Genomic DNA, 18,960 nt, shown 5'->3' with positions numbered 1-18,960 from the left:
GCGGCGCGGGCGGCCTGGAGCCCCGGGAGCGGCGCGCGCGGCCCCGGCCCAGCCGCTCTCCCGGCCTCGCGCTGCACATTCTCTCCTGGCGGCGGCGCCACCTGCAGCAGCGTCTGCCGGAACATGGCGACACGGAGCAGCAGGAGGGAGTCGCGACTCCCCTTCCTATTCACCCTGGTCGCGCTGCTGCCGCCGTGGGCTCTCTGCGAGGTCTGGACGCAGAGGCTGCACGGCGGCGGCGCGCCCTTGCCCCAGGACCGGGGCTTCCTCGTGGTGCAGGGCGACCCGCGCGAGCTGCGACCGTGGGCGCGCGGGGATGCCAGGGGGGCGAGCCGCGCCGACGAGAAGCCGCTCCGGAGGAGACGGAGCGCTGCCCTGCAGCCCGAGCCCATCAAGGTGTACGGACAGGTGAGCAGTTTTGCAACCCGCCTTCCTCCAGTTTTTCCCTCTCCCGGCACTTCCTCACCCCCGCATCCATCCGTTGCAGTCGCCTCCCAGGTACAGGCACCACTGGGGACTTCCCGGCTTGCATTTGTTTTTTTCCCCCCACATGAGTACAACCGTCAGCACTTGAATCGCATTGATCTTTCCTTCTTTATGTCGATTTTAACAAACGTATCACAGGTAACTCGCGGGGTGCAGGGCATGTTTCCCCGGGGTGTGTGCAGACCGATGTAGTTTCCGGCAGGTAGAGGAGGGGTGCAGCTTCATTTTCCATCTGGATAAAAAACGGGCTTTCTTTAGTGTATCATCAGTTGGCAGAGGAGGCGAGCACCCTGCGGTTGCAGTACACTTACCCAGAACAGCAAAAGGAGGGGGTTTCCACACTTACCATTATTAACCACAATAAAGGTGGGCAAACCTGAAAGCTTGTCGACTATCTCTGTGTAGTCAAAACAAGAGAGGTTGTGTGTGTGTGTGTGTGTGTGTGTGTGTGTGTGTGTAAGGGCTGAATTAAAAAAAAAATTTTTTTTTTTTTTTGTGAAGGTATGAGAATCTATCCATTCCTCCTCTCCCACCCTTCAAGCTATTGACTCACCCACCCTCTTCAAGATATTGACTTTATTACGGACAGGGATATCCCTCATGGCACTTGGGGATTTGAAAAGACTGCAAGAAATCGGGTGGGCATTATTATTCTGTAAGTGATTTATTTCTGTCCAGGCAATGGGTTTATTAGATCATAAGTAATATGAATTTCACTTTTATGGCCCGACTTACTGCTAGGAATTGCAAACTGAGTTTGTAGGTTAGTATCAGCACTGGCAAGATTAATTTGACCATGTTATTGCCTCATGAGACTCCCAGTCCTGCAGTTAAGATCGACAGCAGCAAAACTGGGAGGTCAGTGGGGGAGAAAAAGTGGGACCAGTAGATGTGGTAAATATACATGTTTCCTAGAGTCAAATTGTTCCCTCTTAAAGTAGAAATAAAAGATTAATCTCTGAGTTCTGCCTTTCTTCACTGGTTTTGCTTTAGTCATTTCTTCAGGAAATATATAGAGTTAAATGTTCAACCCTTGGAGCCAGGAAGAACCTTATAAACCTTGTCACCCTCTTGTGTCATTTTGTTGGTGAATAAACCGATGCCGGGAAAGGTGAAGTGACTAGTCCAAGGTCATACCGGGAAGGGTCACCTGCTCTTTAGCTTTTGTCTGCGTTGTCTCAGTGATCTTTGGTTGGTTATAATCACCCTATCTTTATACAATGCTTCTTAAATATCTCTTTTACAAAATAAAATATATATGGCTATAAAGGGGGGAAGGGTGGTGGTGAGTGGGTGGGAACATTTGACTTCTGTTCACTGTCCACTGTGTCTGTTCACTGTCCACTGTGTCCCTGGGCAAGAGCGTGTGCCTGAGGCATGCTTGTGGGCACTGGCTGCCAGGGGACATGCATACTCGTCTCCTCATGGGCCCAGATCCTTGTCCCCTCTCCACCCCCATCTGAAACTTCTTTACTGTATCCTTGAAAAAAAGTCAGCTAGGTCCTTGCTCTCAACAGGGATGCCAGCACTAGGCTAATGGAGGACGGGGGAGGAGGAGAGGGTCCCTTGTTCACTGGGTCTCCCCAGTAAGCCCAGCTCTGCTGTGCTCTTGAATCAGTGCTCTGGGGGCTGGCAGTGGGGTGGTGGTGGGAGAAAATCCCTCCCAGAACTCAGGCCTCCTGAAGCTATAGATTTGGTTGAGGGAAGAGCTTTCTGGTCTCAAAAATAGGCCCCCAGGTGCCATTTCTTCCTTGGGTTTGGTTTGTGAAAAGCTCCAGGGGCCTGTGGGGCAAGTTAGAGATGAACTCTGTTCTCACTGGGAGTGACTTCAGAGCCCTGGGCTTTTATGTTTCTGGGCCAGCTGGACTGAGTGTGGCTCAGTTGAAGAAGGATGGAGAACTAGCAGTTGAACTCGTAATGAGGAATTCCTACCAAAGGGTGAGGATGCAAGGCTGTGTTTTTTCTCCTCTGTTGCCCTGAGGTTAATAAGAAGTGGTATTAACTTGAATCTTTAAGGATTTGGGTCAGGTAAAAGGAAGAACTTCCTGGTACTGGGCTTTCTGCCACAAGTTCTCTCTGGTGCAGACCCTTCAGACTGCAGGCAGAGGAGCTGTTGACTGAAGGGGCTTGGGGTGCCCCTGTTGGAGCTCTGGAGTAACTAACATCTATTTGGAATGAGCTTTCTAGCTGGGGTGACTATTTGCCTCTATTTTTCTCTTCAGACCTGGTTTATAAGTTGTCTCTGCTGGTTATGAGTGGCACCCCTTCACTCTCAAAAGTGTCAGGATGCAACTGTAAATTATACGGTCATTCTACTTCTAGCCCTAAGCCAAGTTCCACTTCATACTCCCCGAGCCCCCCTTCAACTTTTAAACCTAAGGAATTGCAGTATTTTCTGACACTGCAGTGTGGTTCTGTGGGGGTGCGGATGGGGTGGGGAATAAGATTTCATTTCTGCTTTCAGAAAACTTAACATTGAAGGAGGAGATAAAGCAGATGCAGAGATAGGTATAAATGTACCTGGACAAGAGCCAGTAAACACGGACACAGTAACCCAGCCGCAACTTTACGATGGGGTGTTGGTGGGCTGTGTGACACGGAGGGCATGGGAGATGGAGTGATAAGGGGAGGTGGGCTCAGACACTCTGCAGCTTCTTGGCCTTTGACCTTTGAGTGAGGTTAAGAGGACACACGGCAGCACAGAGCAGGGCTGGAAGCAGAAGCTGCCTGAAGGAAGAAGCCCCAGAGGTGGTGGTAAGGCCACCAGCTCCAGGGAGAAGAGAAGGGAAGGCTCATTGAGGAATACTTGCATCTGAGAAAGAGCCCCATGTTGGGGTCAATGACAGTCCTTTTTTCCCTGCTTTGCTAACCTGTAGTGTAAACTAGGCTTAGTTATTTTGACCATATTCCTCTTTGGGTTCTCCTACGTGGGGAGACTGGCGTCTGCCATGGTTACTTAGAGGCGTGTTTGTATTAATAATAATAAACTATGGTAATAGTGGTGAAAATGATTTGCTATTAGATATTAGGACTTTTCTGCCAAGTTCAAAGTTTAGAAGTTGAGTCCCTTCTATTCCATTCTTCAACATGCAAGGAGTACCTCCTGGTATTCCCAGGCTCCTGTGGGAAGAGTTCTTTTGAGCTTGGGTGCAGCACTTACTGCCTTCTGTTAGAATTGCTTAGCTGTCTCATCTCCCTAATTTGCTCCTTGAGGGTATGGATCAAATCTTTCTCTTCTGTGTTTCTCTGGCACTTGGGAGGCCCTCAATGATTTGTGGATCAACTGCACATCTGGAAGAAGAAAGGCCCGGAGGCTAGGAAGCAACACTCAAATTATATTAAAGGTATTTATAGGGAGGACTGTGGTGAACCCACAAGTGGGTAGTGAAAACGAGTCAGCTCACTCGGTGGTGTGGTGATGATGCAAACGGCATGCCCTCCAAAAGCCCTGATTTTCCTGTGCTATCTGAGAGTTATTTTGAGTGAAGAGCTTGGATTCTATTTTACAGAATCCTCCCTTTTAGGGCTGTCATGCTGGTTGGTGCTAATGGTATTGTTTTGGGGAAAAATCCTTTGGAATGAAGCACAAAGCCTAACAGGATTTACAGGTTTATTTTCCTTTCAACAAGCTCTCTCTTCATAATTCCTACGTTTTAGAGGCCAGGGAGTATTCAGTGTCCTGATTTGAGACTGAAAATAAAGTGTCTGTTACAGCTCAAGGCCCTGGAGCAAAGGGACTCCTTTGGGGGTGGAAGACTGTTTAGCTTTAGATCTCTTTTGAGTAGATTCTTGCACCATACACTTGCTTAGGAAAGAATTGGCTGGTTGATTCTGAAGTTAGGATATTTGACCTGTATGCTTCCAAAAGAAGATGAGAAGGCAAAGCATGTGCTGTTTCACGTTGGCTTGTACGCAGGTGAAGAGTTACCTGGTGTCTTGGGTTGGCTCGATGAGGGATGTGACCTTGAGAAACTCTTCCTGGTTCCACTTGGCATCTCTTCTTACTGAGTTCTGTGCTCAGTCTCTGGCCATTATTAGTTCATTAATAGCTTGCATGTCTTAAGCCACAGAGGTAGAGGCTTTCAGAGTCGGAAGGACTGGAGGAAAGGGCATGGTGAGAAGAGGAGGTGTGGTGAAATGAAAAGCCATCCAATTTGTTTACTTAGCCTTCTGTAGGTAATGTGTGTTTACAAAACGAAATCTGTACAAAAGAGTATGTAGTGACAAGTAGATTTCCCTCCCTCTTGTGCCTCCCATTCACCCAGAGCCCCTTCCCAGTTGGCCTCCACTGTCGTCAGTTGCGTGTGTATCCTTCCAGAAATATTCTATGCATGTACAACATGTATGTACATAAAATTTGAAACTTGAATTTTAAGTGGCTTTCTGTTCTCTGTAGCCCCTGGTGTCATGAATAATGAGATTAACTTTAGCTCTAAAATATATTTGTAGCATTATGATGGTGAATTGTCAGGGAGTTACCTGAAGTGTCACAGTATAAAATAGATACTTTTTCTCCAGGCTGGCTAAAAAAAAAAACAAAAGCAAAGAAAAAACCCCTCAATTCTCATTTCACTTGGAGGGCTCCCGCACACCAGGAGAGCAGCATTACGTGGCTCTCGTGACTTGGAGAGATGCGGGAGAGCATGCCCTAGAGATGTAGAGCCCAGGTGTGCGACAGCAGCGGAATATAGAGATCATGGATCTTGATTTTCACTTGCGTTCTTTTCAAGAATGTTTTCTTTATGTTCTGTAAAATGATGTGAACGGTATGCTTAATAAATTGCTTTGAGACTTGGGATCTACAAGGCAGAGCCTAACAGCAATGAATTTCCCAAAGCAAGAGGTGGATGTTGTAGGAACATTTCATTGTCAGATTTTGGCCTGTCCTAACCTTAGAGGTGACAGCCATTTTTGTAGTGTCATTGTTTAATCCCAGGGCAGAGATGGATGAAGCCAGCCTTGTCCTGTTCACTGTAATGGAGGGACACAGGGGCACTCTAATAATCTGGAGAGCAGGCAATCCAAAAAATAATCTATTTGCCTTTGCTATGTATTTATTTAGTCTTTTTTTTTTGTAACATTCATTTACTTTCCTAATTAAATTTTGCTTAGGTGAATATTAAAATGAGTTTGCATTCTTTGATCTGCTGATATGGGAAATGGGTGGCATGAATGTGTTTAGGGAAAGCCAGTTTGGAGTTTAGGGTTTTTGATGATAATTCAGATACAGATAATTGAGAGTTGAACTGCATACAAATATATTAAGCCTGGGGTATCACATTGACTTTTCCTCCATTTATTTGGATTTAAATAAATGGGATGGAAAGTAAAGGAGAGCTCACTACATTTTGGTCAGATCCAAAATGTAGTGGGATTAGTATTTCTCCAGAAGGGGTCTGGGCTGAGGCATTCTCTTTGCTGATGGGCACGGGACCTTCCTGTGCCTTCTCTAGGTATGCCAGAATCCGTTGGCAGATGGCATATTCAGTCCAGCCACGTACATGCAAAAATCAATTTTCCTTAATTTAAAACGAGCCACAGTTAATTTCGACCTAATTTATTGGTTTATCGACTTGTGAACCTTGGGCCTTCGAAGAAGTGGCATGGGCAGCCTCCTAGCATTGAAGTGGCTGATGATGCTAAAAACCAGAAAAGGCAGGGTGGGTTGCTGATCAGAATCAAGATTTGGGTTTCATCCTGTGTTATTGTGAGATGCTCAGTTTTTAAATTGTAACACGAGAAATGCTTTGTGCATTTTGGGGTGAGTTCCTGAAAAATAGGACTTCATAACAACCAAAGCACAATAGTGTATTAAAAAATAATGACAACGTTCTGTTATCCACTGGGTAATTGTTAAGTATAATGGTAACATCCATGCCCATATCACTGCTACTAGCTAAGACTGGAAGAGCCTTTCTTCCTGGCCTCATGATGGGTTCTCCAACATGGCACTATGTGATAGATCTTTCCGCAGCGAGGATGTTCCCCCTGTGCTGTCCAGCATGTCCATTGGTCAGATGTAGACACTGAGCACAGGAAATGTGGCAAGTATGAGTGAAGAATCAAATTTGCTTTCATTTGATTTTATTGAATTTAAAGTTTAAATAGCCAAATGTAGCTCATGACTATTGTGTAGATAGCACAGCTTTGGTGGGATGTAGGGGGCCTCCTTTTCCCAGCGGTAGGCAACCTCTGCTTCACCCAAGAGAGAAGTTACAGCAAAGCCCTGCATATGTTCCTGTCGCAAACTGAGGGAGCGAAAGAAAGAGTGGAGGGCTCTAGGTGTTGGCAGCTGCTGACTGCCAAGCTGAGTGTCGGGAGGTGGTGGCACTTTTTTCCTGGGTAGGAACACAGGTCCAGTGGTCATCTTTAGGGAAGGCCTCTGCACGGTGGCCTGCTTCCATCGGTCACTTAGGCGATGAAGGCTGGCATTCAAAGGGCTCACCGAACCTCTGTGTTGCACTTCCCATCTGGCCTTGCACAACAGTGCACTTGTATCTGGGCTTTGCTGAGGTGGCGTGTGCATTCTGTTTAGCCGTGAAAGATGTAAACAGTGCCTTAACAGTGGGGCCATCTCCCTGCCCTGCCCTTTGCTTCCTGTGCTCTTGTTAACTTGCCTCGATGTAGCAGGGTCTGTCTTTCATCCCTTCAACCCTGCAGGCTGGCATGAAGACAAACAATACAGGCGTGTGGTCTTCATCATGGCATATAAACCTCCCCCTCTTCCTGGCTGACCTTTTAACTTAGCATGCCATTGCTGTTGCTGCCGCTGCAGGCTCTGGGCTTGGAAAATCAGGACCCTTCACGATGATTTATCTCCAGTCCCCTGAATTAGATTAAAAACACAGCTACAAATTCTCAGAAAGGCAGGCTGATGTGATTATATCCCAAATCGGAGTGGCAGACAAGGGCAATAAAAAGATGTACGTGTATCAAATGCATTTTGTGCCATGTAGGGTCCAATATGCTGTTTATTATCCTCCCCCTTTTGGAGGTTTTTTATATGAAGAAGGTAACTGATATGGCTTCTATTATTTAGAAAAGAGACTAGCCTATTGCATGGAACCCTCTTCCCTGTTAACTGTGGATTGAATGGGAGCTTGGGGGAAGATGGGTAGGGTGATTCTCCTGTGAAATAAATTGAGTATAAACCAACGAGTGGGCCCTTAGTTGGGGTACTGAGTGGTACTGAGTGGTACTGAGGTGAGTTCCATCCTCCTTTGGTGGGCTGGCGAGCTGAGGGATGGTGTCATGATGAAATTTTTAACTCTTAGGAACCTCTGCACCCAGAGGAATTGGGAAAAGCAGGGAGGATCTGATTGAGCATGGAGGGCCTGGGTTAAGAGCCACCTGGGGAGAAAGGCTGGTTTGGCACTGTGGCTGCAAGACTCCCATGGGTGTCTGTGACATGTCCAGCTATGGGGTTTGGGACCCAGATAGGAAAGGACCCTGTTTCTCTCTTAGCCCAGGAGATATATCCAAAGCAGTTCCAAGTGGGTCTGCCGCCCAGGGACCTGGGAAGAAAGGGCAGTGCTGCTTGGCCCAAGGGTGTCTGCAGAGAGCCTGAGATGGCAGGGAGTCAGAACAGAGCTGGGCGAGTGGCCCGTGGAACTGGGAGCGTTTGGAAGGACTTGAATGTTTTAAACCTGTGCTCAATTAATTGAGTAACCTGAGACTCAGTACCTATGACTTACCTCATCTGTGTATATTTAGTTGCCTGAAATTCTCTCACTGAGTAGTTAAAAAAAAAAAAAAATCTTGCAGCTCAGTGTGCACGTGGTTTGCTGGATTTGGCGAGGTGTGCTGCGGGCGGCGGTGATGGGAGGGTTACCGCAGAAACGAGGCCTTGACTCCCTGGAGGAGAAGGAAGGAGTGGATGTGCAAAGTTGGGTAGAGGTGAAAGAGCTATCCAAACAAAGGTAGGGGAGTTAAGCTAGCAGAGCAGCGCCCGGCTGTCGCCTCGCCTCCTGGTAGCTCAGAGGGCATCTCCTGTTACTGAGAAATTGGCCACGCCGCTGGGTTTGATGTGCTGTGTCCCTCTCCGTTAGTCTTGTTTATAGCCCCACTCACAGGGTGGTGAGGAAGCCCCAGGGATGGTCTTGAGGCCTTGTGTTCTGGGGTGTAATGTTCAGATGCTTTCCCTTTGGGGTTAGGAAAGTGCTAGAAAACAGGGCTGAAGCCTTGGGACGTGGAGGTTGGGTTTCCCCAGGTTTCTGAGCCGGGCCGTGGAACGAGGGGAAAGCTGCCTGCGAGCTTCACTCGGCCACGAGCTCCGAGCTTGACTCAAGCGTGCAGGGTTTTGTCATTTTATATATGTCATTGCTTGCTCTTAGGCCTCCTGCAAATGTTAATGCTGTACGTGGAGCCATTTTGTGAAGAATGGCTTATTTTGGTAGCAAGCCATTTGGTAATGAAAAGAAATGATGTTTGAGCACGTTGAGGTTTATGAAACGACATTCATGGGTTACATCTCAACTGATTCTTACAACAGTCTTGATAAACTGGGAAGATAAGAATTATTATTAATGTCATTCCACAGATGAGTATTGCGAGGCTCAGAAAGGTGAAGTGACTTACCCACAGTTAGACAGCCAGTAAATCAGAGAGACCAAGGCTCCAACCAAGCCTCTGACTTGTGTCAAATTTACTGAGGCACGTTTGCCTCTCGTAAGTAATCTAGTGGAATCTTTGCTGTCAGGCAGGGATCCACAGCTTTTTTACTGTGAACTCTTTTTTTTCCCCCCACCTTTAAAACCTTAGAGATCTCATGTAGTTCTACCCTCTCCTGGGCTGTCCCGACCACACTGATGTTTTAACTTTTCAAATGCAGCAAGTGCTAAGTTGCTTCCCGGTCCTGGTCCTGGCGTTTGCTCTGCTCTCCCTGAGGTGTGGATCGCTCTTCTCTGCCTCGTGGCTCGGTCTTTTTTCCCTAACTTCACCTTCTTCTTCTTTATGGCGTCAGCAAACAGGTCAGGCCTGCAGCGACGCCTCACTCCCCCACCTGAGGTTAGGTCCTCTGTTTAACCACAGTAATCCAGTCATCATTCCTGGAATTAGTTGTTTAATGCTTGTTCCCCCTACCATATTAACAGTCGTGAGACAGGGCCTGAAAGTCTGCTGTTTTTCCAACACCTAGGGTGGCATCCGGTGTGTAGTCAGCACGAGTCCTGGCTTGGGGTGCCTGGCAACCATGAGCACTGTTGAGGGGTGCTTGCCCTGACCATGTGCCTTGTGCTGGGACCCCAGGCAGTATGGAACTCCACCTCTGAATCCTTCTCTGAGCTTAACCTCGTTGGCAAAATGTAGCAATTGGTTTAGATGTTCCTTCTGGCTTTCATATTTTCCTCTTTTTCTTACTTCCAACTGATAAATTAAGGGGTGATATTAATGCTCATGACAAGGAGACTTTTCACAGGTTCCTTTTAATAGGGAGCCCCACCCAGAACAGCAAAGCATGTTTGCTAAATAACAAAGTGGCACGTGGAGGTAGACAGTGGAGAGGTTCTGCCTGCCAAGAATCAATCTGAAATTCTGAAATGAAAATAAGTCTCTCTGAACTGATACTGTAAGTCAGCGAGTATATGTTTCCCATCCTTTTGGGAAAAAGAAGGTCCTTCTCTCTGTCTCTCTCATGGTTTTTATCTATGGAGAGCGCATGGCTCCAGTGAATGAAATTGTAGTAAATGCTAAGTTCTAGGCCAAGATCATTCTCTTTTTGTTTCCTGATCTGTAAAATGGGCAGCCTGAATTTATCAGCAAAGTAGTTAATGAGTTCTGTGGGGAAAGCATCTTGAGCAAACACAGAAGTCAAGCGAGCAAGCTGAGATTCTGTGAACAGGGACTGTCTTCAGGGAGCACTCATAAACTAGATCAGTTCTCCTTCTGAGGGGGAGCGTCCAAGGAGGATAATAAGCTTACTAAATATAGTGGGAACAGAGTCTTGAAAGGGGACACTGAGAGCCCATTTGCATACCTAGCATTTAGGCCATGCAAAGGGATGGTTTGGGAAAACCTTGTTATTCTTGGACCTCGGGAATCTGTCTTTGGTTTCCTCAGGCCTGTTGTATATAGTTCAGGGGATTGAGCGGCTGTCTCTGTCCTCACAGTTGAAGGACAGGGATATTTGTTTTATACCTCATTGTAGAATTTTAAAAATGCTTCTTTGTATTTCGCCGCTAGTGAAGCGGAGAAATGAATCAGACTGCCTCATTTGTTCTCCTCGTGCTGTGTTCTGGGAGGAAGCTGTGTGGGAGTGGTGAGGGCTGCAAGCTGTGGGTGTGTAGGACATCCTGATCTTTGGGTTTGACCATTCTGAAAGAGGTAATGGCGGAAGGAATGAACGGAGAAGGTTATGTGTGACATATTTCATGAAGGACCCCCATCCTCCTGAATAAGCCTCAGCAACTATACAGATTTTGGTGGTTTTATTGGAAACTTACAACCTTCATTTCCCCAGAAGTGCTCTCTCTATGCACTCGAACAGGTAAGAAATGGTTAAAGAGCCTACAGGGTGCTTGACACCTAGCAGGCCTCAGTGCTTTCATTGGTAAGTGGATGCCTGAGTAATCAGTATCTTCATCCAAGCAATCTATTCCCTCCTTTCTAACAACCCAGAGCTTGAGAACTGGGTGGCAGCAGACTGTTCCCCTCACTCTGAATCATATGTGGCAAATCATTCCACCTCTTTGGATTGCCAGGGCATGCAGGGGGCCTGAGAGACAACACGTGTGGGTGATTTGGACCTGTTGGATGAAGCCGGCAAGGCGTGTCGAGGTGTGGGTGGCGTGGGCTGCTGTGAGCTGGCAGGGGACGCTAGCCTCGTGCCTGCAGCCGTTTCTGCAGCCGGGGACACGGAGGCCTGCGAGGGTGCTGTGGCTCTGCAGATGCTGCTGACAGTGCTTTGAAGGATTGGTTTGGCCAGAGACCCAGTCCCCAGCCTGCCTCCTCTGTGACTCATTCTAGCTGCGTATTTTGGTAGCATGAGGGCTCATAGGAGATGAAAGAAGCGCTTAAGAGTGGGAGCTCCTAGGTTCTGGATTAGTACTTGAGAGACACGGTGCTCTTTACGGGTCATAGAGGCCTTTTATTTAAAAAAAAAATTGAGGTGTAATTCCCATAACATAAAATTAGCCGTTTTAAAATGAACAATTCAGTGGGATTTAGTACATTGACAGTGTTGTGTGACCACTAGCTCTGTCTACTTCCAAAACATTTCCGTCCCTCCAAGATAAAGTCCCCTGCGCATTAAGCAGTCATTCCCTCCTCTTCTCTCCCACCAGTCCCTGGCAACCATTAATCTGCTTTCTGTCTCTATGGATTTACCTTTTCTGGATATTTCATGTGAATGGAATCATGCAATATGTGACCTTTTGTGTTTGGCTCCTTTCACTTAGCATATTGTTTTCGAGGTTCATCCACATTGTAGCGCATATCAGTATGTCCTCTAGTCTTAACAATCATCCCAAGTCCCCAAAGAGGAACCCCTCCCCTTAAAAAGAGCAAGTCTTCCTAGCCGCTGTCATTTAGTCCCACCTCCTGCCAAGAAGCAGGTGAATTGACTAGATTCATTGTTCCCCAAATAAGCTGCATTAGAAACACTTGGGGTGTGTCGTAAAAATACTGATTTGTGGGCTCCAGGCAGAAGGCTTCTGAACTAGCAGGTGTGGCGTGTCAGCCAGGCATGGGGACCCCCAGGACCAGGGTGTGTCGGGGGGTTATCCTGCGTCTGAACCATCTGCCTGTGAGCCTAGCAGTCGCTGTGTGCTGTTTATGATGCAGTTTCTGTGTTCCGAGGTTTCTGTGGCTCCCGATTTTTCTGTTTGCCTTCTGGGGGGAGGCACTCACCCCCTCCTTGCTGCCTTAACAGCTCCAATAATTGTGTTTCACTTATCAAGCTCCAGCTATGCCCCATGAGCTAGAGATGGGAGAGGGAAGGTTGTTCACGCCCTGGGGTTGTGGTTATAAATGACTGCACGTCAAGGTTATGTTCCTGGGAAAGCTGCCCTCCCGTCCCCTCCCAGGCCAGCGTCTTCTCGGTCTGTGTGTGGGGCGGTGTAGGCAAGGCTGATAACAGGGATCTCGAAGCCTGCAGCTGCCCCAGCGGGCTGGGGATGGGGAAGGCAGGGGGAGGCTGGGGGGAATCCTGGGGATGGAAAAGGAGCCAAACAAACCGGAAGCCACTGATTAACTAGGGGATCTAGCCGCAAGGACCTGCAGGTTCTTGATTGCTGGGGGCTGCCCTGGGCTGCTGGTGTCTTGGCCACATTCCCTGGAGAGCTGGCAGGAGAAGGCTGCTCTGACTCCTTCCTCTCTTTCCCTTGGGGCTGGGGGTGGAGGCAGAGTGAAGTTGGGGAGGAGTAGGATGCCTGCCTGCCCTGCTGTTAATAAAGCTACGTCCTGCCAGCCTGCCTGCTGGCTCTCCTGTCTCCTGGGTGCATCGTTTCTGTGGCTGATTCTGGCCTTGTGCTTTGGGGGGATGGGTACCTGGGCTGCCTTGGGGATCAGCCATGACTCACGAGGGAGTTATTCTCATGACCAGGATGTGCCTGACATCTCGCCAAGCAAAGGAGCCGAACTGTTGGTGTGAGTGCCTGGTGGCCCTCTTACAAGCCCTTTCTAGCCAGGGATTTGTTTCCCCTCCACCGGGCTGCCCTTTTACAGTCTGCTCTTAGGAATAAAAGGGACATCTAATAAAAAAAGGCTTTAAAAAATAAACAAACAAAATCCCAGGTGTTTCACCAAGCTTGCCTTCTAGAGGTTTTCTCTGTTAAAAAAAAAAAAAGCCCTTGGGTGTTTTGAGGCTTGTCCTTTGTGTTCTTCTCACCCCTCACCTGTCTAGGGATTGGTGAGGGGGTCTCGAAGATCTCACGTTTTCTAAGTAGATAGACTCCAGCAAGTTGTTTTCAGAGCTCTTTTCCACTCTAATCACTGAAAGCTTGTTAACCTACTTAAAGCATTATCTGATTGTGACCTGCCAGAAGGAATGTTTTGATTTCATCTTTGAGGATGCCCAAGTTGAATGTTGGAGAACTTTCTCCTCCCAGACCCCAGGTGAACAGTGGGTGGTTTTTCTAGGTTTCTAATCCTTTACTGTATTAACATTTGCATGGTTCTCTATCTCCCTCTGGTTCCAAGGGTGAGAATGTTTTGGGAGGGGAGAGCACCCTTAGCTGGAATTCCCAGGGCACCTGTGCTGAAGGGCTTCTGATCTATAGATGCTTCCAGGTTCTTCCCAGAGGCTCGGGCTGGAAGGAGAGAGGAGGGAAAGGAAATGCTTCGGTGACCAGTAGAGATTCCATTAGCTGCTTTCTCTTTGTAGCATCTTAGGTTAAATAATTCATTTACTTCTATTTTTTATTTGCACTTCTCTCTTGATGCCTGCCTGGACTTATCTATCTGAGAATGAGAAGGCACATTTTGGAATGACATATTTTCCTAAGGCCCTTTAATGTAAAGAGGTCTCATTTCAAATGATTTTCAAAAGAGTTTGGGTACTGCGTCAAATTAGGGGCAGGTGCTTAAAACCCCAAGCCAAGTCGTTAAGGATTAGTTCCTTTGTCTTTGTGTCTGCCAAGTGTGTGGCACTGGTGTTTCTCTTCTCCCTTGTGACATCTGAGAGCACCTCAGGGAGTGGGTGGGGAGAGTCGGGCGTGCCTGAGGCGAGGTGGGGGAGCCAGAGGAGACGGGAGCTGTGGGTTTTCTGTTGCAGAGCCCTGATGAGAAGACGGCTGGAGGGCAGGTCTTCAGAGGCTTGGATTGTCATCAGCCTGAGCTGATGCTGGGTGGGCTGGGGTGGACAGCGCAGGTGGGAGTCCCGAAGCTCAATTCCCTTCTGCGTGTGCAGAGGCCGGTGGAACACGCTTCCCTCAGACACCGCTCAGCAGGAGGGACGGCACATGCTCTGGGGGGCCTCTGTCCTGCTTCTGAATGTTGCACCAGCCCTCAGAATTTTTGTTACTGTTGTCATCACTTTGCTTTGCACACAGAGTGGGGGAGATGTATGGCTCAGATGTTCTGAAATGCCAGTCCGTGAACTGGGGTCCATCAGGGAACGGTGAAATACGAAAGCGGGACTGTAGTTTTCATAAAACAAAAGAACCATTCTTTATTCTGAGATCATGTTCTTCCTCAGTTTTAGGTGTTAAAATGTCTTTTAAAAGTGACTGTGACTCTAGATGGTGGTCATATCACTTAGTACGGCCAACTATATAACAGACGGATCCCAAAAGCGTAGTGGTGCAAAGGTATCACCGGATTATAAGTTTAAGATGAGAGTTCCTGATTAGTGCAGGGCTTTTTCCCCAGGGTTGCAGGCTCCTGCTGTCTTGCAGCTCTGCCCTCCTCTGGGACTTTGGAGTCCTCTCTGGATGTGACCTGCATATGGGAAGGAAAACAGGGCAGTGTGGGGGCTAGGGCTGGTGGTGGCTTTGATGACCTTCTCTCACGTTCCAGTGGCTGGAACTCAGTCCCAGGGCCACACCTCCCTGCTCACAGCCGGGCAGGAGTCTGTGGTGTCCCTAGGAGGCAGAGGGCACAGATTTCCAGTGCCTGTTTTCGTTAATGTCCTTCCCTGGCAAAATAGAAGTTGCCAAGCAATCCTCTCTTGGCCTTCCTCATTTATTTTTATTTTGCTGGTTTACAAAACCTAAAAGTCTGAGGACTACCGTTAGCAATAATCCCATCATTTCTGTTGATTCTGGAGAATAATTTCTTACTTGGGGCACTTCAAAAAATTTTTTTAAAAAAGTCACAATGATACCTTCTTTTCTCCTATCTCATTACAGGCTAAAAGTAAATAATGGTACCTCCAGGCCAGAGAAAATGCCAGTTTGAGCAGAAGTTTGACTGGCCTGTTAATTTTTTTTTCAGTGAGGGTTGTGTTTCAATATTTTGGTTTATAATCTTACCAGTGCATGTCACATATGGAGTAGGGATCAGAGTAACCAGAGATTGATATCACAAAGGATGAAAAGAAGCAGAGGAATTGGTAAAAACACCATGCCACTGAGAGCCCGAGAAGATTTTTTTGCAATCCAGTGACATCTGAAATAGTAGGGGACTCATGTTTCTTCTTGGGGAATTGAGTCTAATGGAATATGCATGGGGGGATGTGGGTATAGGCCACCCTGGCCCCAAAGCTTTAGGTGTGAGAATCTGAGTCCTTTCTGATTGACAGAGGAGGAAGGAGGCTTGATTTAGAATGTTTGTGACTGTCCCTTGTCGTGGGTCCTCATTCCTGTGTTGATCTCTTTCAGGTCAGTCTGAATGATTCCCACAATCAGATGGTGGTGCACTGGGCCGGAGAGAAAAGCAACGTGATCGTGGCCTTAGCCCGAGACAGCCTGGCGCTAGCGAGGCCCAAGAGCAGTGATGTAAGTATTCGTGTGGCTCTGGGCACGCCTTGGTGCCGTCAACATGCCCTTTTCTGATGTGCTGGGATTATCATGCCAGAAAAAATAGTGGGTATTTGGAGAATGAATGGGATGAATTATACGACAGGGAAGAAAACCTAGAAGATCACATACATACCCCTTGTTTGCTGAACACAGGGTGGTATAGTCGTGTTGCAGGCAGGTCCAGGCAATGTGTGATTACCTTTGTGCAGTGATGGGGCAGATTGTTGTACCTGCTCAAGAAAATGCCAGAAGTGCGTTGCTGGGCAGAGCTGCCTGCTTGCCGCGGAGCCAGATGGAATCGAATTGGTCTTTCCCATGTGCTGATTTCTCCTAGCCCGTTACAGCTGGATGAGCTGTTGAAACTGATGGGCTATTTACGATGTTTAATAGGTTAGGTGCTTTGAAGACACGAGACCAAGTGTTACAAACTCAAAGGTCCATGAGGCCAGGCAGGTAAAGGACAGGAGTGAAGCTGCCTCCAAGTTTACCATCCTCTACCTCTGCAAAGAGAAGTGGTCTCTCCCATTTTTCTTGACATCTGTGGCCCTCTTGGACTATATGTCATTTCTCCACTTTTGATAGAGGTGCATGTTCAAGAAACATTCATCTGTATCTTGATTTGAACATGGTGACTGATACTTGGTCTCCGTATTGGAGAGGAGTGAGGAAGGGGAGGGGACTTTGGCGAATTGGAGAAGAAATACTTCTACAGGGGCTGTTGCTAATCAGTTCTAGGCTCTGGTTGCCATGCAGGATCCAGGGGCCAGTGTTGCCAGATCTTCTGATTTTTCGAGAGAAGCCCAGAGGTCGGGATTTTTATGTGAAAACTGCTGAGTCTTACAAGTTGGCAGCCAGTGTGTAGTTTTTACAGACACCAAGTGGGCCAAGTAAAACATCTGCGAGGCGGCGCTGGGCCTCGGGTCCCAAGTCTGCAGCCTGTGTTCCTCCAGACCCCCCCTTGTGGGACAGCCCCTGCCTTGGATCGGGGCCTGACACCATGACAGGGTGAGGCTGTGGATGGAACAACACGCTCTAGAGCATCGGTCACCCTGTGTTCTGGCCAGAGGACACCTCCTGAGGAATTGGCCAGCACTTTCACATCAGCCTTAGGGACACACTTGCAGTTCTTGAGTGCAGATTTGGATTCCCTGAGGTCCCTCTCCGTGTATCTGCTGTGTGGTTGGGTGTGTTCTCAGGTAGGTGATTGGAGGGAGCCCTGGGGGCTGTTTTCCAGTGAGCTGAATTGAGGCAGCCACAGACAGGGAGGGCAGAAGAAGGGCTGGACAGTGATGCACAAGCCTTGCCCAGGGTGGGCCCTGAGCCGTGGCCTGTGGAAAACCACTGCTGCTGACGGCCAGTCTGGGTGTAGAGCTCTGGAACAGGGCTAGACTTGTTTGGGCCAATGACTTTGGCCCATTTATAACGCAGTTAGGTTTTGCAGGCTTCAGCTGTGGCCACAGACAGCCACGTACGAATGCCTGTTGGCTCTGCGAGACACTCCGTATGCACCTGTGTGTGGGCTCAGACAGGTCACTGCCCATAGGTATCTCTGTTGGGCACAGGAGACAACTCTGTGCTGCACTGTGTTGACAAATCCTCCTTAGAGTTTTAATCCATTTAAAAAATTCTTTGCCCAGATATTTTTTGTGAGGCAGGTAAAAGACCTTAACCAATGTTTTATAGTTTTGCTGGACGAACAGGAGCCTAGAAGTGTAAAGGGACTTGCATGAGGTCACTCAGCACGTCAGTGGGAGAGTCGGGGCTAATGAGAATTAAGACCCAGTCATGTGCTCGGTGTGTGAGGATGTGGTGTGACCAGGATGACCAACTGGTCTGGGTTTTCGTGCTGAAAGCTCTAAATCTTGGGACCCCTTCGTCAACCTTTAGTCCTGGGAAAAGCAGGACGGTTGGTCACCCTGAGTATTCCCAGTCTGTCCACACCGAGCTCCGCTGTGTCTGCATATTTAGGTGTGTCTTAGTAAGAGCTCACTGAACTTTTGAAGTGACGAAGTATTCTGGAATGAAATAGTAGATAAGATTAAATGGAATGGAAAAACTTAATGCCCAGAGTGAATAAACTGGGCTGGCAGAAATGTCCTCCATCTGTATACAAACTGCATTAAAGGACTGGCGGATGAAACTGAGATGTTCTGATGTGAAAAATTAATGCAAAAATAAATTATGACTCAGAGGCAGGAGTTGGTGGTGCTGGAGTAACAACAGTCCGCATTTTCTTTAAAGAGGACCGAGAGCATAGATTGCTAAGGCCCTGTCAGCAGTCCAGAAGGGAAAGAACCTAAATAAATAAGGAGCTCTGTGAGTGTCGGAGAACGGCCAAGGTCATGCATACTCAGCGTACAAAAAGGGGTGGATTTGGAAGCTGGAATCCAGAAAGATTCGCTTTTAAATAGGAAAAAGGAAAAAGAATTGTCAGCACCCGATGAACGTGTAGGCAGTGTGATGCCATGAAGAGACTGGCTCCTGCAGGGCTGGTATTTTTCTGTGATAAGTCCCGGAAAGGAAACAATAGATGGTGTTTATCTCGACCCCTCCTAACTCTTTGTTTCTGCTCTCTCGTGATGTATTTTACAAAGTGCTCGGGTTTATGAAGAACTCAGGTGCAACGTAACTGGCCTGAAGAGCTATCCAGATATAGTGTCCACCAGAAGGTTGGAATCAACCAGGGACGATATCATGAATGACAGGACTCCTTGCCGTTGTCCCGGCAGTGGTGTGACGTTATTGGTGCCCCTGGGGCTCGACCAGGGAGCAGGGTCAGTACTTGCTAACAGCGGAAGGTGGGGATCTGGGTGAGCACAGGCTCTGAAATCAGAATGCCTGGGTTGGAATCCTGGCCCTGCCCTTCATTCATTAGCAATCTGACCTTGGGCCAAGTTATTTACTTTTTCTTGGTTTTCTCATCTATAGGTTGAGACTGTACTTGTAAAATCGTGCTACTCAGAGTTTGGTCTGTGGATCAGCCCCGGGGTGTTTTCTGGGAGCTGGTTAGAAATGCAGACTCTCAGGTCCTGCCCCAGACTTCTTGAATCGGAACCCGCATTTGGCCAGTGTCTTGCTG

General features: G+C 47.9%; 1 protein-coding gene across 2 annotated transcripts in view; it reads left to right on the top strand.

Moving 5' to 3' along the window:
* SORL1 (sortilin related receptor 1) overlaps positions 1-18,960 on the top strand; it is a 165,671-nt gene continuing 146,711 nt past the window's right edge. The window contains exons 1-2 of one of the 2 annotated variants that reach the window (XM_045555782.1): positions 1-408; positions 15,741-15,857. In XM_045555782.1, the coding sequence (XP_045411738.1) occupies positions 124-408; positions 15,741-15,857 (402 nt within the window). In that variant the 5' untranslated portion in view covers positions 1-123. The remainder of the gene's footprint in view (positions 409-15,740; positions 15,858-18,960) is intronic. The other variant, XM_045555783.1, reaches the window with a different exon arrangement.

Source organism: Lemur catta, chromosome 7, assembly GCF_020740605.2.
Source record: "Lemur catta isolate mLemCat1 chromosome 7, mLemCat1.pri, whole genome shotgun sequence".
Lineage (NCBI taxonomy): Eukaryota > Metazoa > Chordata > Mammalia > Primates > Lemuridae > Lemur > Lemur catta.
The sequence above is the reverse complement of the archived record's forward strand: the minus strand, read 5'-3'. Positions and strand labels throughout refer to the sequence as shown.